This window comes from Phocoena sinus, chromosome 2, assembly GCF_008692025.1.
Source record: "Phocoena sinus isolate mPhoSin1 chromosome 2, mPhoSin1.pri, whole genome shotgun sequence".
In the NCBI taxonomy this organism is placed as follows: Eukaryota; Metazoa; Chordata; class Mammalia; order Artiodactyla; family Phocoenidae; genus Phocoena; species Phocoena sinus.
In genome coordinates, this window is record NC_045764.1 from 14,897,270 (window position 1) to 14,919,814 (window position 22,545).

At 36.1% G+C, this 22,545-nt stretch overlaps 1 protein-coding gene across 1 annotated transcript in view; it reads right to left on the bottom strand.

Moving 5' to 3' along the window:
• PLXDC2 (plexin domain containing 2) overlaps positions 1–22,545 on the bottom strand; it is a 417,331-nt gene that overhangs the window by 69,150 nt on the left and 325,636 nt on the right. The window contains exon 11 of the mRNA XM_032622008.1: positions 7,860–7,920. Coding sequence (XP_032477899.1) covers positions 7,860–7,920 — 61 coding nt within the window. The remainder of the gene's footprint in view (positions 1–7,859; positions 7,921–22,545) is intronic.

The following is a 22,545-nucleotide window of genomic DNA, read 5'->3' on the forward strand; positions in this document are numbered from 1 at the left end:
GTTTATTTATAAAAGACATGATGGGAAACGTTCACACTAGAAGAAAAACGTGTGCATAAAGATAAGGTTTAAAACATGCTTACGTGTGTGAAGAGAGAATGTATTCCATTCGCATGAAATTGGTAATGTTAAATTTTAAAAATGTGGTAACTGCCCCATACTACTTTATTGTTTGAAAAATAATCCACCACAGGATGAATGGATATTTAAAATTAAAATTTTCTTTTTCCTTTATGAAATATTCAAAACCACCCAAGCAAAGGACTGAACAGCACTCAGGTAATCACTTAGTCTATCTTCTCCTTAGCAGAGCTACATGAGGAAAAGGTGCATATTGTATTGTTCATTTATAGCCCACAAGAATAAATAATATGACATTTACCAGTAACAATCTCCAACATGCAAACTTTCATGGTTTAGAAGTTGGCGTTTCTCCCTACCTCTTTGTGCTTCAAAGGACTCCATCCCTCTGGTGGGCCTTGAGTAGAAGATAACTATTCTGTACATGGATGGTACTTACCCACATTTGAAAATTATTATTGAATAAACACCTTTCTTAAACTTCTCTTGTCATTAGTGAAGTACAATTCACCATACTGCTGGCTCAGGAAGAGCTCCAAAGATGGCTTCCTTGTCACTAAGTAAATATGATACAGCTTATTCCCTCCTTCAGCATCCTAGCGGCCCATTCAATTCCCCAAACTTTAGTTCCTGCATCTTCTCAGCTCAGTGATCTCATGATCTCTTGCTTGACTCCAGTTTCGTTATCATCCTCACACCCTGTGGTTGGGAATGCTTTAGTTCTGAAATCATAAATTCAGTTGTCCTATTTTCAGTCTATCCATGTAGCTGTTCACTCACATACTTCTTATCCTGTGATTATGCAGAAAGCCCAAGCACAATGATTTTCTCCCATTAGTCTCCTTTTTTCCATCACTTCAACCTCTCTTTTCAGTACCTTTAAGCATGTTGCCTTTTTCTTTTTTCCACAACACCTTCTTAGAAAATCTGCAGTACTGAATATAGTAAAAACTCTGCCTTTCCCATGCCTGAGCTGGAGAACAATCCTATAGCCTCCCACTGGGAGCTCCACAAACTTACTTCCTGCATGCCCAGCAGGGGCCTTCTGTGCTGCCTGGCAATACTGCCCTGCTTTGCTAATCTCCTCTCAGATTATCCTCAGTATCAATTTCAAACCCTCTCCACTCTACTTAGAACTGCCATCCCATAATGCCTCTACCAATTTTATCCTTGGGCTCACTTTTTATTTCTTTGATAAGAATCATCAGCAAGAACTCTTTAAATTTATTTACAAATCACCATCCTTACTTGAACCTGACCTGTCCTTCCCGCTGTTAGGATGGATGGGGTCTATGGTACACAGCTGTTCTCTCAACCTCTACTCTGGCCCAGCTCAGCCCACCTTCTCAGGTACTGTGAACCTGCTCATCTGACCCCCTCCTTGCTCTTCAATATTTCATCTCTAATTCCCTCCTGCCTTGTTATCGGCAGCACTTAAACATACTCAAGCATGTCCAATCTTATTTTAAAAACTCTGTCTTCATTCTTCTCCACATGCACCCCAACATCATCCTGCTTTTCCTTCCATTCAGTCAGAATTCCAGAAAGACTGATCAGCCTAGGGCTTCTCAGACTCCCACAAACTTGTTTTTACCCAGTCCAACTTAATTGAAACTCTCATACCAATGTTTTTAAATATCTCCTTAGCTACTAAGTCTTCCACGTACACTCTTGCTACCTCATTAGCACTGGGCACAGTCTGTCCACTTTCTAGTCTTGGATTCTGTGACACACACTCATCCGTTTTCTGATACCTGTCTAACAACTCCATCTCCATTTCCTTCTGTCCCTTAAGTGTTGGTGGTTCTTATGCATCTTTCCTGGCCTGTCTTTTCTCTATATGCACCGTCACTAGCAATCTCCTCCATACCTATGATTTCAATTAACATCTTTATGTTAATTATGCATAAATCTCTATCTTCAGTCTACATTCTTCTCTTGAATTTTAGGCCCAAATATTTATCTATTGGCTTACATGCATGTGGATATCACAGACATCTCAGGCTCAGTAAGTCTAAAATGGAACTTGTCACACATTATTCTCCTCCTGTGGTTCTATTCTCAAAAACATTATTATCAATCACTGTAATGTTTAAGCTAAAATCCCGAACTTGTTTTGCTTATGGCAGTAAAGGCAGACCACAGACCTTAAACGGTCCTCCTGTCACAATACAAGTGGATTCTGGATAAGACACGAATTTTAAAGCATTACTAGGATTTTCGGGAAGTAAAGAAAATCTCTGAGGGGGCCTTTCTTTTGCCTCTCCCACAAAACAGAATAAAGCAAAAGCTGTGTGCTATAAAGAAAGTAGGAACAATATACATTAGGCAAAGTAAAAACACACGGTTTTCGCTGAGGGTAAAAATGTCAAAAATTAATTATGCCCTAAGGAGATCAAGCCTTCTACCAGCAGTAGATGAGGGAGATAAATCCAAACTTCTCCTCCCCATATTAAGGCAGGAACACATGGTGTCCCCTAAAAGCCCTCAGGTTCCCATCATCAAAACTTCTTTGGTGAAAGCATCACCTATTTACATTCTAGGGATTCCCATGGAATAAGATCAAACAAAGGCACTTCTAATTGAAGGACCGAGAAACACAGAAAGAGAAAGAGTAGTCTGACAAAGAGCCAGCAAAAACAAAGAACAACATAATTAGACTAGCAAAACCTTTTACATAGTAGGGGCATCAAATATGGAATATATAAAAATTATATATGAAATATTTAAAGAAATGAAAAGTAAAATTTAAAAATGAACTAGTATCACAGACTATACAAATGACTTGGCGGGGCTTCCCTGGTGGCACAGTGGTTGAGAGTCCGCCTGCCGATGCAGGGGACACAGGTTCGTGCCCCGGTCCGGGAGGATCCCACGTGCCGCGGAGCGGCTGGGCCCGTGAGCCATGGCCACTGAGCCTGTGCGTCTGGAACCTGTGCTCCACAATGGGAGGGGCCACAGCAGTGAGACGCCCGCAGATTTAATAAAGATTTAAATTTTAGAAATGAAAAATATATTTGTGGAATTACTACCTTAATGGACAGGTTCGACAGCAGATTAAACAAAAGGAAGAGAGAATTAATAAACTGGCAAATAGATCTGAAGGAATCCCCCCCAGGATACAGCATAGAGAAATAAGAAAATAGATGATATAAAGGAGAGGTTACAAGATACAATGAAATGATGAGAAGGTCCTATTCTCCAAAGAGCTCAGAAGGTAAAAATAAAGAGAATGAAGACAGTCTGACTGAATAGTATATTTATCACATGTCCGGAATTTTCACCATAATCTTCTTTGCTGTAAATATCTTTGTCACATGCATTTTTGCTGAAAATATTTTTGCCACATAACTAATTGGCTGTAAGGCAATTTTGCCATAGAAGATAAAATACTTGGCTGATGGTTTGGTTTGATATACACAATACAAAAAACATGACAGATGGTGATGATCTGCCCCAAGAGTTGGTTTCTTCTTTTGAAACACACTACATGGGAGGAGAAAGAGGCCGAGGGCCTTGAAGGCACAGAAGTGAAACCGTGTTTCCCACAGAACTCTGTAATGTCTGTCAATGGACATGTGACAAAATGCTAAGAACAAACAACAGTGCAGAGGCTTTCACAACACAGTACAAAGCTGTTATAAACATGCTTCCCAGTATTTGGAAATTAATACCCTTCTTAAAGAAGGAAGACATTTTAGTGAAAATTGGGATGCTGAACACGGAGACAAATCAATAAACAACAAAAGAATGTAATATGATGAGCAAAAGACTCGGAAGGCAAGTGCTTAGGTGCAACCCACAGAATAAAGTCAGTTATTTGCACAGTATTGTCATGAGTCTACACGCACGTTGAATGTATTCAGATATTTTGTATTTTGCAATAAAGTCTTTTTAATTTTGTTACTCATTTTTCATGTTTCGTTACGCCCTTTCTAACGTCTCTCTTTTATTTTTCGTTGTTTTATCTTTTACGGCAAAACTGTCTTATGGCCAATTACTTATGCAGCAAAAATGCCTGTGGCAAAGATGTTTATGGTAAAGAAGCTTATGGTGGAAATACCTAGAACCCATTTATCAAACTTCATACCCAAGCAATAAGAAGACACACATCCTTATTGAGCACATGAAGATCATTTGTACAAATTACTCATTCGCTATTCCATTAAAAGTTCCAACCAATTTTAAAGAATCAGTATCATATAGAATGTGACCTCTGACAATTCAATTAGGTAAGAAATCAATCATAAAAAGATGAAATTTAAAATGGAGAAAAGACAGCCTCTTCAATAAGTGGTGCTGGGAAAACTGGACAGCTACATGTAAAAGAATGAAATTAGAACACTCCCTAACACCTTACACAAAAATAAACTCCAAATGGATTAAAGACCTAAATGTAAGACCAGACACTATAAAACTCTTAGAGGAAAACATAGGAAAAACACTCTTTGACATAAACCACAGCAAGATCTTTTTTGACCCACCTCCTAGAGTAATGAAAATAAAAACAAAAATAAACAAATGGGACTTAATGAAACTTAAAAGCTATTGCACAGCAAAAGAAACCATAAACAAGATGAAAAGACAACCGTCAGAATGGGAGAAAATATTTGCAAATGAAACAACAGACAAAGGATTAATCTCCAAAATATACAAACAACTCATGGGGCTCAGTACCAAAAAACCAAACAATCCAATTAAAAAATGGGCGGAAGACCTAAATAGACATTTCACCAAAGAAGACATATAGATGGCCAAGAGGCACATGAAAAGATGCTCAACATCACTAATTATTGGAGAAATGCAAATCAAAACTCAGAATGGCCATTATCAAAAAATCTAGAAACAATAAATGCTGGTAAGGGTGTGGTGAAAAGGGAACACTTCTGCACTGTTGGTGGGAATGTAAATTGATGCAACCACTATGGAGAACAGTATGGAGGTTCCTTAAAAAACTAAAAATAGAACTACCATATGACCCAGCCATCCCACTACTGGGCATATACCCTGAGAAAACCATAATTCAAAAAGAGTCATGTACCACAGTGTTCATTGCAGCACTACTTACAATAGCTAGGACATGGAGGCAACCTAAGTGTCCTTTGACAGATGAATGGATAAAGAAGATGTGGCACATATATACAATGGAATATTACTCAGCCGTAAGAAACAAAATTGAGTTATTTGTAGTGAGGTGGGTGGACCTAGAGTCTTTCATACAGACTGAAGTAAGTCAGAAAGAGAAAAACAAATACCGTTAACGCATATATATGGAATCTAAAAAAAAACAAAAATGGTACTGATGAACCTAGTGGCAGGGCAAGAATAAAGACGTAGACATAGAGAATAGACTTGAGGACATGGGGTGGGAGGGGGAAGCTGGGACGAAGTGAGAGAGTGGCATGGACATATACACACTACCAAATGTAAAATAGATAGCTAGTGGGAAGCAGCAGCATAGCTCAGGGAAATCAGCTCGGTGAGGCTCAAGAGGGAGGGGATATGGAGATATATGTGTGCATATGGCTGATTCACTTTGTTGTACAACAGAAACTAACACAGTACTGTGAAGCAATTATACTCCAATAAAGATCTATTAAAAATAATAATAAAAATTTAAAAATAAAGTAAAAAATAAAATTTCCATAATTCAGAAATGTGATATAATTCACAATCCAATGTAAATTCAGTAAGAATATTGACAAGATTGATTGACTGATTGATTGATTACAGATCTTGTAAGTTGAGTCTAAAATTTATATGAAGAACAAAAGCCCCAAAGTCGTCAAAACGCTTGTGAAGATGAAAAAGTAAAGAGGTTTGTTCTATAAACAGCAATATTTCTTATGAAGCTATAGTAATTAAGACAGTATAATATACAATGTATCCATTCTTCCAAAAAGTCATTTGGATCATGTCACCCCCTTAATTAAAACCCTCCAGATAGCTTTCTCTTGCCTTTAAGATAAGGCCCAAACTCCTTCAATGTTACATTTAGGGCCCTGTTTACCTCACCAGTCTCATCTCTCACCCCTCTTCTTACCTTCAGTTACCCTTCAGAAGTCATGTTAAATATCATCTCCCCAAGCAAATGTTCCCTTGTCCTACTTAACAAGACCATGCACTTAGAGTTCTTTGCCTGAGTGGTTTTCTAAGTGCTGTCCTTTGTTAAGTGTCTGTCTCCCCTGCTATACACATTTCTCACTCTTTTACATTAGCAGTGCTTAGAGCAGTACATGATAAATGCTCATATTAGGATTTGCGCTTATTGAATAAATTCATCTCACAAGATAAGAAGGAAAATTTAACACTGGTTTTAGGCACAGAAAATGGACTGGACTTGGTGACCTTGTTTAGTTACCTGTAACAGAAGGATAGAATTGCTCACCATAAAGCAAGTAATGTTGACGCTTTACTTACAGAATAAAAAGGAAAGATTAAATATTATAGAATGTACTAGATTCTGAGCTCCTTAGGAAGAGAGGGTAATTTTTAAAAAAATTCTTTGTAATTTTAGTGCTTAGCACAGGCCATAGGACATGATTAAATTCCCCACAAATATCTTTAGGAGGCCTTAGAATATGACGGATTCTTCTCTATAGCTTATGTTTCATGGTGGGCCCACAGTAAAGCAAGAAAATGATGATGTCTGAATCACCCTCTTGATCTTTACACAGGTATTCAATTTCAACATTTTTAACTGAGGTAACTGTGATTACAAGAAAGAAATATCAACCTGAAAACACAACTATGACTCTATCAATATATTTTCTTTTTGAACTACTGTTGTTAAATAAGTGACATGAAATAGATAAATGAGTATTCATCACTGTAATTCCCCCCAAACAACTGTCAAAAAGTTGATTAAAGCCGCGTTGGCAATACTGTACTTAATGTTCAAGAATATCCTGAAAGACGTATTTTTCAAGATAGTTATGAGGCATCGTAAATAAAAACTAAATTAAAAATAAAGGCTCTAGTAACTAGGATTGCCTAAGGGTTCTGAAAATAGCTCTTTGACATGGTTTGCTTTACTAAATGAGAAAAGTTATAGAAGTTTTAATGGTTTTTATTCAAAATTCAAACCCTAAAACTTAACAAAGGGAGAAGAAACAAATACGTTTCTTTCTGAATTTTATAGGATATTTTTATGTGACTCTGAAATGAGAGTGTAAATGCAATTCACTAAAAAACTGTAAATAGGTTAAAATCCATTCTGCAATTTTATTTACTTGCTTGAACCACTTCTTTGCATCATTGTCTCCATCATGTCTGCCTGGGACTTAACTGTTTCCATGTTAGACCATGTCTACCTTCTTCTATCATGCCAATTTGCTGCAACCAATCCTTCCCCCTGTTCAATTGATTTTGTTATTTGAGTGAAAAAGATGAACAATGGCTTCCTAGATCTCAAAAAGCAGCAAATGTTTAAGAGAACTGCCCTTTGCTCACAGAGACTTAAGTCCTGGTTCTACTACTGCTGAGTCACACACCTAATTCCAGACACTCTCTCTCCACCCCCTTCCCCAACATCTCCCCTCACCCTTCCCTCTTCTCCTCTTGGTCCTATGGAGGCAATAACAGCTCTGACCTCATACGGTGGGTATGAGAATAAATTGAGATAATACATGTCGAGTTAAACTCAACATCTGGTACGTATAAGGGCTCAGTAACTGATGGCCCTTTTTATTAAATTAGATACCATTTTCATTAAGTTGCAGCAACAATACATGACAGCTTGGCCCCAACAATCTTGTCATAATAAAGCACATGTGTACCTCTTCAGGGCATCCGCTGTCCACCCAGTCCTGCCGATGGCGATCAAATCCACTGGAACATCTTCAGAGAGGGCCACGTTGCAGATCAGAAAAGAAAGTATGGGGTGCAGAGTGGGGGTAGAAATTAAAAGAAAAGGATCGGTAAGTAGTTAATTCTAAAATCTGCACAACATAACCTTTCTTCTATAGAACTGTTAGCTGGAGCAGTGGAGAAGCATTTACGGAGGTCTGCATAACGGCCTACTCCTTAGGTAATCGTACTGTTATGGTTGCACGTGGCAACAAATCACGCCACTGAGGCTCACTGCACCGGGCAGAACACCTGGATGCCCACGCAAAGGTGAGACAGTAGCTATTCTATGAAGTTGGCTTTTCTTTTCCTCATACATATGTATTTTTCATCATCACAACGTGTGGATAAAATCTTTTGCAGGTATTTTTCAGATCTTTTTCTTTGTTTTAGTTAAATTTTAAAATTTAAGACCTGCAGTCACACAGACTCTTTCCCTATTGTGCAGTAAAAGCTTAGTAACTGAGCGGGTTTGGGGTGTTCAAACCCACACATTCCAAAGAAAGAACTGGCCCTTGCCCAGCTCCCGGGAGATCACTTCTAATCCCCTGGAATATCCTGCCTGATAAAAGTGTCTTTGTATATCTTGGGTCTTGGGCTATGTTAGATCATACTAACAATATGATTTATGGTGAATGTCTGTCTTTATTCGCCTGGAGCCCTGGGCCATGTTGCATCAGTTTGACCCCTGGGGGCACTGGAGATGAGAGATAAAGTTAGTCATGCAGAATTTCGTACCTACGTGATGGCCCTCAGTAAAAATCCTGGACGGTGATGAGCTCGGATAAGCTTTCTTGAGTGGCAATACTTGGTGTGTGTTTTCACAAATAGTTGCTGGGAGAATTATGGGCCAACTCCACTGTGGGAGGATGACCGGAAGCCATGCCTGGTCACTGCTGGACTCTGCCTTACGTTCCTTCCCTTTGCTGATTTTATTCTGTATCCCTTTGCTGTAATAAATGGCAACCTTGAGCATAACAGCTTTGCTGAGTTCTGTGAGTCCTTGTAGTGAATCAGTGACGTTGAGTGTGTTCCTGTGGATCGCTACCAGCGCTACGATTAGGTCATGTCTAAAAGGTCAAATTCAGCAAGCACTGGGTTGATGAGATTTTGCTCACTCCCACTCTCTTTCTTGACTCAAATCATTTTCTGCCCCCCCTACCTATCCAGCTACAGTTCATTCACTTTTCAAGACCCAGAGATTACTACCCAGAGCCCGTTTGGATAAAGCGTCATCATTGCTGTGATCATCTCTCACTTTACCATTTAACTTTTCTCGTTTATATAAAATTTCATGGCTTTATGTCTTATTTACCAAACTTGATGGTGAACATTTTAAAGTTAGGGCCAGTGTTATATTTGATCATACCTAGTATATCTGACATATGATTTCTTTTTCATATTAGAAACTTTAAATATTTTTACCAGTTTATGAAAATTAAGGATTTGCACTGTCCCTGAATTTTAGTATATTAATACATATACTTATATATAATATATATGAATCCATATGAATAAATATCAATCTAAATAGATATTTATCTTTTTTTCAAAATAAATGGAGGCTTTTTGTCACAGTTTCTTAGAGGCTGTTCAACTTTAGTCTTATTTTTCTTAGAGTGCTACTTTACAAATTTTTTTTTCACTTGTTTTGCAATGAATCTACATGATGATTTTTTATAAGAATCCCTGCCAGAGATCAGGTACCATGGCATGAATGAACACAATTTAATTCAAGTGGAATGTGAAAACAACTCGACTGTCAACAAAAAAGACCATATTTATCATTCTGCCCGGACATGATCTGTTAGAGCTCAGCTATTTTATACCTACCATCTGTGTTGAACAAGCTTAAGTGTGGAATAAACATCAGTGTGTGATCTGGCATCCCGAGTTTGAGAGTCCCCAGTTGGTCAAGGCTATCTCTGGTTACCCAAAGAGATTCTGCCGTTTAGAGTCCAATTCTAGATGAATTAGATGGATGTTGCCTCTTTTTTCTTTTTCTTCCCTTCAAGTTTACTTAAATATTGAAAAGTATACTGACATTCTCTTCTGCAAGATGGGAATATATCGATTTTCTACAAAGAATATATTTTGGGAGCCATCTGACAAGTTATTACATGCAACAGATAATTTTTAAAATGCAGTTTGTCTTTACTTACTCGATTCTAGATGTATTCAAAGCCAGTGGGAAATAGCAACTTTCAGCTTATATTATAACAAGACAGCACCAAATCTTAAATTTATGAGTCAATTTTATCTTAAGTAATTAGTCCCTTAAATTATTACATTAATCCCAGAGAAAAGTACAGAAACACCGCAGTTTGCTTGAGTTATTAAATAATCTCTCAATTATAGTGTGTGAAATTAGGTTCTACTGAAAATATGTAATTCAATTAACTAATCCATTCACTTATTTATTCACACTGCAGCTTACTAACTGCTAGGGTGGGAAGGATTGAGAATGGCAAAACACAAATAAGGTTTGGTTTGAAAAATTCATATATTTTTGTACCTTACAGAGCCTTAAAAAATTAACACAACAGAACCCTGCTTTTTCAGCATTTTATTTTATAACCCAGTAGTTTAAATAACATCGAAAACCTATTATAAATGAAAGTGTGTGTGTGTGTGTGCGCGCGTGTGTTGTATAAATCATTAAGAAAAGCTACCTTTCTATTATTTCTGAATTCTAAATAAACAAAAAATCACTTTTGAGAACACCTTCCTCTCTCCACTGAGCTGCTGTGTCGTTTTTCTAAAACATCACGACACTAACCATGTCATACTCCAGAATGTTGATTTCCAGTGTTCTCAGAGAGGCTCTCCTGACCTGGAATCACCTGGTGTTCCTGCTGAAATGCAAATTCCTGGATCTAACTGGATAAGATTCTCCCACAACCTGGGCCCAGTAATTTTCACTGTAAACAGGTGCCCCAGGTGATCCTCACCACACTGAAATGGGAAAACCACTGACTTCCTGTAAGCTATGGCAATACTGCAGGCCCCTTCACACTCCACCAGCCCATCTCCTGCACCTATTACACCTCCCTGAAAGTGTACTCCTCCAGTCTCTGCCTTTGAACACGCTATTACATATGTCTGGAATACCTTCCTTGTCTCCAATTAGTAAACCCAATTCAACTCAAGACTTACCTCCTCCCAGCAGCATTTCCTTTTCCTCTCACCCAGAAGAGTTAGCACACCTTTTTCAATGCCTCTCAATACCAAGTGCTGGTGTTTATTATTACTTGGTTGCTTTCAAGCTTCTTGTACTCACAAGACTTTGGAGGGAACATGGTTCAAATGAAGATTCTGGGCTGAAACTGCTTGAGTTACAATTTTGGCTTGGGCACCAAATACGTATGTGATCTTAGGCAAGTTATTTTTCCTATCTAAGCTCATTTCCTCATCTATAAAACGAGGTAAGGGAGGTTAGGTAAGGATTAAAAGTAGACTGTTGTATAGTCAACATTTAATAAATATCAGCTGTTTTTAATACCTAAGGAATGTCTTTGTAGAATGTATGTAGCAAGGTTGACAACTGTTGAAAATGAGTAAGTAGGACTTCAACTGTATAGATAGGATTTAGAAAATGTTTAGGAATTAATGCTGTGTCCCATGTTAATGTGAAATGTGTTTTACACTTAAAGTCCCTTATCATCATATTTGGGAATTAGTATTACAGAATCTTGTGAGTGAAAATCTAAGTTGCTTTCAAATATGAAGCACATCTTTATTCAATATTTATAGATAGAGGTTATGTGGTTTTGTAAATATTCCTTAAGAATTGATTTTGACAGTCTGAGCTCCTAACTACAATAGATTTCCAATGTTTTTATTTTCAAGTTATTCCCTTCTTCTCACTATTACCTAATTCAAAACGAATCATTAGAGAGCTCTACTTCCAGTTAATTGTATTATTTTCCACTCAGTTTCAATGGGATGTTGATTTCAAAGCCCTCAGGAGCCATATTAAGTGAACCCCATTTAATAAGGCAGCCTAGAAAAGAATTCTCCTAGCTTGCAGCGTCTATCCAATCATGAGATTAAAGCATAAATCTTGTCACATCTCTAACTTACCTGTTTTGTGGAAAGGGTTTTAGAAATAAAACTTATTTTGCAAAGGTAATATATACAGATGAAGAAAACAGAGTAAATGTTAAAATACATACACAAGGATTAAAAATGAAGTCCATGTCTTTCTACACAATTGAACATGTGTCATTTCACCAGTGAGATGAAACATCTACAAAAGAAAATTTAGGAGAAAAACTTCACAGAATCCCGAGACCCAGTTAGGAATTAGTTTGGAGATCGGGGGTCAGCATGTTTTTTGTAAAGAACAAGGTAGTAAATACTTTAGACTTTGTAGGCTATATAGTTTCTGTCCTAACTGCTCACCTCTGCGGTTGTAGCTCAAAAGCAGCCACAGACAAATGCATAAAAAAATGGGTGTGGCTGCGTTTCAATAAAACTTTATTTACAAAGCCAGGAAGTGGGTCCAATTTGGCCCACTTGCTGTAGTTTCCTGACCTAAAAATAAAGATCTTTAAAATTCTGAAGACTAGAATACCTCATCAAAGTGTCTGATGATTTAAATGGTCCTTGCAGCCTTGGGTGTACTTATTGGCATGCTATCTTAATGGAAAAATCAATTGCATATTTAGTAAGTTTTCTTGCCATGGTCTGCAAAAGTGTGAAAAATGATCCTCCAGCATCAAAAAAATGGAAAATGCTTAAAAAATGAAGTATTTTAGAAGAGAAACAAGTATAATGATAAACATCTGTGATTATAACTAACTAATAACATTTATCTTACCATGAGTCTGGAGCGTAAGATATGGCAAAATCAATTTGTTTTGAAATACTGAAAAAATTTCATTGGAAAGGTAGGTCATAAAATTTACAATGCTGATTACAATCATCATTATCAATAGAATATTAGAAAAAAATCATATCTCATTTCCCATATGGGGCATGCTTGTTCCTAATTGGCCTCAGGCATGAGATGGATGATTTTACTGCTAAAAACACTTCTCCTAAAATCAAGAAACTTGAGCTTAAAGTTTTTCAGAATTTTCATGCCTGAGCCACTCAGTACAAAGAGCTCTGGGAATGACAGGTGAATTTAAGCACACAGTAATCTATTACAGAGACAGTACTATAGGACAAATTATGAAATTTCACATCATTATAATATGCAAGGGTATGCAGCACGTTTTCTTTTAATAAAAGCTCTTGATATTAGTTGTAGCTCAGAATCATAATCCAATGCCAACAAGAAGAGTTAACTGCAGAACGCAGGAACTTTGCTTTGGAGATGAGTTTTGGATGGAAAACTGGGGTCAAATCATCTGATATCCAGAACCTTGTCATTTTACAGCTGTGGCATCTTGCAGAGCTGCAGGTTTTATAAAATAAAGGCTTAATTTTTCTTTAGATTTCTAGAATCTAGAGCAGCCCTAATATGTCTTTAAAAGTATAACACCAGGGTCTTTTATCCTTCCAATTCTTTTATCTCATTAAAAAAATTCACATCTTATTTCTCTTTCCTTCCAAACTATTGGTTAAAAAGATATTTTTTTAACTTTTTGGTTTTTATTTCCCCTATCTTTCAATGAAAAATATTTTCAAAAAGGAAAAAAAATTTTGTAATTGGCTTTCCATGCTGGAGTTCTTTCTTCCTCTGAGTGTCACCTCCTGATTACAGGTCTGTTTTCAGTTTTGGAATGTGTAAGGAAGGAAAGAATTGATGCTGGGAATGAAGCTATATTATTTAGGCTTATGTGGAAATAAGCTGATCTTTTCAAAAATCATTATGATTAAAAGGCATTACTGATGTTGGCAAAATATCCTCATTTATGCACTGTTAATACTTTAAGGGAGTGAAGGACATATAAAAGTAGACTTAGATATGCCATGAAATAGTGATGCATAAAAACAGTCAGTTATACACTGGACAATCCAGTAAACTCATTTTAGGGCCAAATAATTAGTAATGGGCTGGCGCTGTGAACTTTCAGCATGTTTTAAACAGGGAGATGCTGACTCTACCCAGATGATTAGGTATCTGAGTACTTATTTTATACCTACATTAAAAAGTTTCTTAAAATACTACTTAGAAGGGGCAAGAGAATGAAGTATTCACCCATATGGAAACAGTTAAAAGCTATTTGATTCAAAAGACTTGGACTGACTTGTTGCAATACTAACCTCACAGTAAAATTCAACTGTTATCTTCGTTCTACCTAACTTTGACGTGCTGCTAGTGAATACTGAAATATGGCTCAGGGAATTTTAAATGATGCAAGTTTGGCTGTGTATTGACTTAAATAATCCTTCATTACAGAGCAGCATATAATCTCTGTATTTACAAGTTTAAGCCTGATGTTTGGACATTGTGGTTGTTATTTTTTAAAAACCAGCAGTAGATGAAATAGTTAAATCTGAATTCCTCAACGACTTCCAGCTCTGTGCTGACTCACCTGCATGAAGGGGATGTGACTGCATTAGCAATATGAAGTCTGCAATTTCAGAAATCTTCCAATTCTATCAAAAACCAGATTACGCCAATGTAGTTTCTCAAACTTTTTGAAATAAACCATATCAAGAAATATAGTTAACATCAAGTGTTTAGACATTTATATATCTGGTTATGTGTGTATGGTTGTGTGTTTGTGTATGCTGAAACTAAATATTTATTGTGATGTTTCTTTTTTTTTCTCTAAACATACAAATAAAGCACAGAGATATTTGTATTCCATTCTATTTCATTAACAAAAATGCTGGTTGCAACCCACTGGGTAATTGATAGCATGACCCTCCTGAATTGCAACCCTCAGTTTGAATAATACTATCCTAATAGTTTAAAATTTTAATCATATTTATGCTTTAAATAGTATTGCCTGGTTTGTAAAACAATCATTTTAATAGAAAATTACAGAAAAGTATAAAAACAGAAATTAAAGTAGGTAATATCCCAACGCTAAGATACTGTAAGTTTTATTTTCCAACCAATCTTTATTTAACATATAATTATATATACTTATGTATTAATCAAATTGGAATCATAACATGTGATAACACTTTTCTACAGTTAATATGATAATCTGGGCATTTTTCCATGTCCATAAATATCCTTGAGAGTTAATTTTTAATGACAGCATATACTTCATTATATGGCTTGATAAAAATTTTATTGCATGCTATATAGGAAAGTTGTTAAAAGAGTAAATTCTGTGAGCTATCATAAAAGAAAATTTTTTTCCTTTTTTTCTTTCCTTTTTTTGTATCTATATGAGAAGATGGATGTTAGCTTAACCTACTGTGGTAAACATTTCACAATATATGTAAATCAAACTATCATGCTGGAAGCCTTAAAATTATTTGATGTATGTCTATTATTTCTCAATAAAACTGGAAAAAATTATTCAACTTTTATATGAGCACACGTATGTTATTTTAACCCTTATAAAAATACATACCACCATTCTTTTTGCAACTTGATGGATTAAAAGTGACAGTCATGCTTTAATTAGCATTTCTTTATTACAGGTGAGGTGAAATGTTAAACCATGTTTATTGATAATTTGTATGTCTGTCTATATCTTTGAGTGTATATTCATTTCTTTTACTCATTTTATTCACTTGGGCTATTCTTTTTTTATAGTGTGTCTATAAAATAAGGCATTACATTTCTGTTAAATATATCATCTGTCTGTAATTTGCCATTCAATTCAAAATGATTTTTTTTTTTGTCATACAGTGGTTTGTATCTTTACACTGTGAAGTTTTTCAACATTTTCTTCAAGATTCCTTTCTTTGCCTTTTGCTCAGAGAGGCCTCTGTTACATTGGCATTAAGTAAAATTTGGCATAATCTCTCCTAGTTAGTTCATTATTTCATCCTTTGCTTTCAATTCTTTAATCTACTCTAAATTTATTGTGGTATATGGCATGATGCTATAACCAAATCTAAAGAGACAAATTTTATTCAGATTGATGGCTAAGAGTCCCAGGATCTCTTAGCCATCCTTGAATAAGAGATCTTTATCCATCGTTTGGAATTGCATGTTTAATCACATAATAAACTCATATGCTAAGGTCTATTTCTGAAATTGTATAATCTTCCATCGATGGCCTTGTACAATTCCTATAATGATTTCATTATTACAGTTTTATCTAATGATTTATCTAAACTTAGTTTAAGTCCGCCTTCATTGAACCTATTTTACAATTTTTTCTTGAGTTGTCTCACTCTTTATTCTTCTCTGTGATTTTTATAATTATAGTCTGATGTCCAAATAATAATGCTATTGATGGAATTGATGTGGAAATAATTGACATCTTAATATATTCTAGCTTCCATCCATTAAAATGTTTATTCAGGTGCCTCATCAAACTTTCATTATTTTCTTTACATGGAACCTACACATCATTACGTTTGTTAGTAACTATTTTATCTATTTTTGCTACTGTTAAGGAGCTTTAACCATTGCATTTTCTAAATGGTTATTTCTGACACAAAAAGCTATTGACTTCTGTGTATTTTGTATCTGATTCCTTTACTTACAAATAATAACTTTGCTTCTCCTTTCCAATAGTCATGTCTCTTACTTGTTTCTTTTCTCTGTGTGTTAACCAGAGTTAGAGAATTCTGGTACATAATAGTGGGAATCACACCCATGCCTCCTTCCTTATTTTAATGGGAATGTCTCTGGGGCATTAATGTTTAGTATATTTTTTCCACTGTTTGAAATAGTATTTGTTATCATGTTAATATGCATATTTCGATTTCAGTCTGCTAACATTTTTACTTGGAAAAAAATGTTGGATTTTATTAAATATATTCCCATCTATCAAGATGACTAAATGATTTTCAATACCAGTGCTATAAATGGCATTAATAGATTTCTTTAAACCAAACCATGTTTGTATTCATGGAGTAAATTCATCATTTGGCCATGTTTTAATTAGTTTGACTTTGTTAACTATAATGCAATATCTCTATGAATAATCTACAGCTAACATCCTACATAACGATGAAAGACTGAATGTTTTTCTCCTAAAATTCGAAACAAGACAAAATGGCTACTCTCACTACTTCTAATCAGCATCGTACTGTACAGTTAGAACCCAAGACAGTGAAGCTTTGGCAAAATAATCAAATCGTTAACAGCTTCCTGCCTCTCATCTTCCTTGTATGAACGTAAAGTAAAATAAGTCAACTCATAGCTTAAGTGGCAAAAACAAGGCAGCCACAGCAGACTTTAGAAGAATTACTGAACTGCTGAGACTTATAACAACCCTCGTCAGAGATACAAAGTAATATTTGTTATGATGTTGGAAAGCTGAAAAGCTAATGACTTCAATACTACAATGACAAAGTCAGCCAGAACCCAAAGGATACCTTAGGGTTTAATGTCCAGAGATAAGTGGGTAAACTTTTTGAGTAGGGTGGAAATCATAAGTCACTAAAAAGACAAAAATTGCAGGTATTCCGCTTTTTGAGACACTGGGATTCGTATATATCACCAGACAAAACCAGACATCTCTGGTCATTGAGCCATCTGTCAATATAGTCAGCTTAAGAAATGATCTGCTCTAGGATTTCCAGAAGAGGGTAGCCGCTGGGGCTTAGGTGAAACTGAGACACAAACAACAATAAAGACTCAGCATTTTCATTTGCTTTCTACCAACTCCTTTTCAAATTTCTAGCATACTTAGTTTGCTTGCCTTCTGTTTTATTGAAGCCCCTTTTACCATTCCATCTGACTCACCTCTTCTATGAGACTTAACCCAGGCTGTGCTCCCAGGGAAGGGTCCTCTCATGGAGGGTTACCCTTCTCCCAAGTGCAACCTCCAATCAAGATTACAGTGCCCAGCTTGAGAATAGAACGTTTACTATATGTTAAAAGGTATACAATTAGAGATGAATACAAAGTCTTCAGTTTACCAAAGGCTATTACCATTTAAAATCAAACTTGTTATCCCAACCGTATGGATAAAATATTCCTTCACTGACTGAGCTTAAATATGGCTTTGGCAACTTGCCAGAATCTGGCTGTGAACACATTTTAACAGTTTGGTTTCTTATTTATGAAAGATTTCAACTCCTTTAGAAACACCATAATTCTTCAAAGAACATATATGGTAATCTGAGGCTGAGGTATGGTAACTGAAGGCAGACTATTACAATTAAATAGATAGTTCATTTTGTTTCTTCAAATTATATACACATGAATAAGATGTTACATAGTTTTTATCTTAGAAAAAGGAAGATTATATTTATTGGTAATTATTCCTAACAGCAAAATTAATCATTTTTGTAGCTTTTAGAATATTTGTGTAAAGTGAGTATTCCATTTAAAAAACAATGGTCTTTTCCCACCTAAGTGTGCAACTTCTGGAGTCCTGTATTTGGGCAGCATTCTAGCACATTCTGAAGAATCTGGGAGCACAGCACATTGTGTCACATTAGAAAAGAGAACTCCGCTTGCCACACTCAACTCCCTTTCTGAATTCGGGCACCAAGAGCAATGGAGTCTCTAGACTTAAATGAATAATTAACTTGATTAATAATTTCAACACGCTATTGGGGCACTGCCAGCGAAAAACAAAACAAAACATCATCTCACTTACTATGGGTATAATGAAGAAAAGAAAAGGAAGGAAGTGGAGGTTACTGACGTCATTCGATCATGTAGTAGTTGATATGTGTTCAATAACTGTCAGTTATGTAATTCTCACCCAAATCTGGCAGTATTCCTTACATGTATTCCCATTTGACTACTGCAAAAAATTGAGGCTGAATTATTTAGTGGAAAGAGCATAAGCTTCAGAATTGCAAACATAAAATTAGGTTCAGGTCTTGACTCTGCCATTGATTGATGTGATCCACCTCCAAGTTATTACTGGAGATTACGGGGTGAGATCTATGGTGAGTTATTGTTGGAGATTCAGTTTCTGTAAATTGGAGATTGTAAAATCTACCTTCACTGGGTGAGGATTAAATGAGGTAATATAGATGAAGTACCCTTCCAGTGTCTGACATAGTGAGTGCTCAATAAGTATGTTATTTTATGCTTTCTTACCATCCACAGCACCTAGCACAGGTCGAAAAATGCCTATTGGGAAAAAAACATATTGTAACCTTACCAGTTATTGATATAACTGAAAATCTATAAAATATCCTTCAAGTACTGACCCAGCTTCTTTAGCCACAAAAGTTAGGTATATAAAACAAAGAGGAGAAATCTTTTCTGTTTGATGAATGAATTCTTCCAGAATCTAAAAATTCCTTGCCCAGCATTCAACTTTGCTATTTTGGTAGAACAGGGTCCACAGGGAAAGAAAAAAAAAATTCTCCCTCATGGCTGTGAGCCACTGAAGCAAACACCCAGTTATATAAATAAAACCCCTGGACATTTCCGGATTCTGATTTTTGACACCCTTTCTTAAAACTTCTTGATTTCAGACCAAATATTATACTTAAATGGCACTTTCAAATGCACAGAAGTGGACAGAAAGAGCAGTGACTTTTACTTTGCTGTTGGCTCCGGAAAAGGAACATAAAGTCTTGCAGGTTTAGGTGTGCCATGCCTCTGTAAAATGCTATCCTTCTGCCAGTAAATTTTTATTCCATGGTGCTCAGAGATTAATGGCTCCTGGTCTTTCAGAGCCGTCTGTCTTCCTCAGGAACATCAATGTTGCATGAATCAACTCACCTCTGTTCTGCCAAGATAGCAAAGCCGGGCTTGGGTAAGGAACCAGAAATCCCTTCGAGGAGATGATTATCTATCTCATCAAAGAAAGGTCTATATCCCAATTTAATTTTTTTTTACTCTGAAAAGTTTCAGAATGTTACTTGGAATGCTGAGATTTATAGAGAAACAGATAAGATGGTATTTCTAGTTTCTCAGAGAACCATAGGATGAACTTTTCTTTATCCTCGTTTACCATTTGGGAAAGTACTATAAGGGAATAAAAGTGACATCTGTCATCATCTCTCCAGGAACAGGAACCAGTAAACCGTCCCAGACAAATCAATCTCTCTCTCCCCCTCCTCTCTGCCTCTGCCACCATTCCTTAAGAGATAAAGTGTTTCTAATCACAGTGCATTTGGGTCCTCGCAAATGATCTGTAGAAAGAATGGGTGAAATAGGAAGATTAGTATTTTAAACTAGGAAAACCTGTATTAATCACGGACTTTTAAGCTCTGTCCAGAGTTCAGGGTTTAGTTTGGCAGAGGCCTTCAATGACTGCTGTAGTGAGTGAGGAGGAGGTGGGAGGGCCTGGCTATGAACCTGCTATAAGATCTAATTTTATCTGTTTTGTATTTGAAGTTTCTGCTTTTCAAAAATGTTTCTCCTGCTTAAGAAGAAAAAGTTTGAAAACCATTTTATTAAATCATTTGTATACCTCATCCCATTAACTAATCTAGGCTTGTTATCATTATATTTTACAATGTAATTAAATCTTTTAGACAAGTACTATGAGCTCATTTAAAATATGGTAACATAACTTTGACAGGGCACTCCGGGAAGCACAGACAATAATACCTGAGTGAATCTCATAATGACCAGCAGAACACTGTCTTTTAAAAGATATTTGCTTAATGATTTTTGATAGTGCACTTCTATTTCCTTTAAGAGATATTATACTTGTGAGATAACTTTTCTAAGATCCAGGTTAAATTAGAGTATCTCTCATACATGTGTGGCAGTCCATATTTGTTTACATTACTCATTCAAACTTGAAAACAGTCATTGCTCCATTTCATCAATTTATTTGCTCAAGGAACATATTTCTCCATGCATATCTTCGGCTCAAGGGAAACTCAGCTTTATCTTCTAAAGTCTTAAGAAGGATTATTCCAAGTAGAAGTAAACTGATTTCGGTGGAAACACTTCCAAGATTTCTAGAATTTGCTGCAATGTTTTATAAGATGATTTCCTTATTATTTTAAAACTGCATGCTTAAGTATTTTGAAATATATCCCTATCTATCTATCTACATTTGAGTTCAATTTGCCACTTGAAGTCTAGATTGTAATATCAATGCTTAAAAAAATAATAAGTATAATTTTGTAGTGGCTTTTAGTATACATAAAGCTTTGATTTCTTTTAAAATTTTTACTTCATTATAAATCTGTGAACTCACCTGGAAGGGTCTGTTTCTAAGACTATACCAAGCCCAGGTCCTTATGTAGATTACCAACAATGTATTAGTAAATTCTTTCCACTTTAAGAAATTATTCTGGGGCTTTCCTGGTGGCGCAGTGGTTGAGAGTCCGCCTGCCGATGCAGGGGACATGGGTTCGTGTCCCGGTCCGGGAAGATCCCACATGCCACGGAGCGGCTGGGCCCGTGAGCCATGGCTGCTGAGCCTGCGCGTCTGGAGCCTGTGCTCCACAACGGGAGAGGCCACAACAGTGAGAGGCCCGCGTACCGCAAAAAAAAAAAAAAAAAAAAAAGAAATGATTCTGGTCATAAAAGAGTGTTCTGCTTCCTTCCTTTATTCTATATCAGATTTGTCAGGCATATAAAATATCAAATTACTAAATGCTAATTCTATTAGAGTTTTATGCAGCTCATGTATACAAATGTTCTATGTCCTATTAAAGGCAGCAAAAAGAAGGATTTTAAGAATTTGGCTGTGAAGCAATTTTCTGCTTCATAAAATACAGTTAGTGTCACCTTATGTTTACAGAAGCATTCTTGGATGTGTAGATTTTTCTTCAGATTTGCTTTTAATGAAACTGACTTAGTATTCCAGAGCACCCCTTTAACCCAGATCGAAAAAAATATTTATAGCAAAAGCTATATAAGCATAAGGAGAATGGATATCTAGACCTGAATCTTCATGTTGATAGTTCAGAAGACCCATTAATTCAACATTCTCAAAATCTTCTTTATTATTCATTTTCAAACACTATTATATTCATTTGACCTGATCCTTCATTTGCTGTTTGTCACTTCCTTAGGTGGTAACTATTAGAATCACCTCATTTATCCCAGTGTCACTGTTTACTTCATTAAACCCTTCAAAACCAGACAGTCAATATTTTCTTCCAAAATAATTTATTGTGAATACATATTTTACTTTTTCTTCTGATTAATCAACATATTTGTTATATGTTTTCCAGTTGTCTGGCAAACTTTTCCTGTAAATGGCCAGATAGTAAATACTTCAGGCCTGTGGCTCTTGTGATCTCTGTCAGAGGAATTCCGTTATGGAGAATAATTGAACTTAACCTAGGAATTCTAGCTATGCCTTAGATCCTGAACACACAAATGCAGTTAAAACTTAGACAGTAGGAAGGATTTCCATAATGATGTTAGGTAGGGTGACCATACAATTAACTTACAGGGCGAACCACTACACTTTTGAGAGAGAAAGAAATAGGGCATAGGGACCATAGGCCTAAAGCAGACCTGTGGTGAGAAAACTGGGCATATGGCATTTAGGGCATAATCCTTGATTATGCCCATAATGCCCTGATCCTTATACTTCACAGACATTTCTAGTTACAAATTCTGTGCTCAACTTCCATAAGTCTTTCTAGTCAAGTTTTCTAGTATATTTATCTCCTACCATGTTCACTTTATTTTAG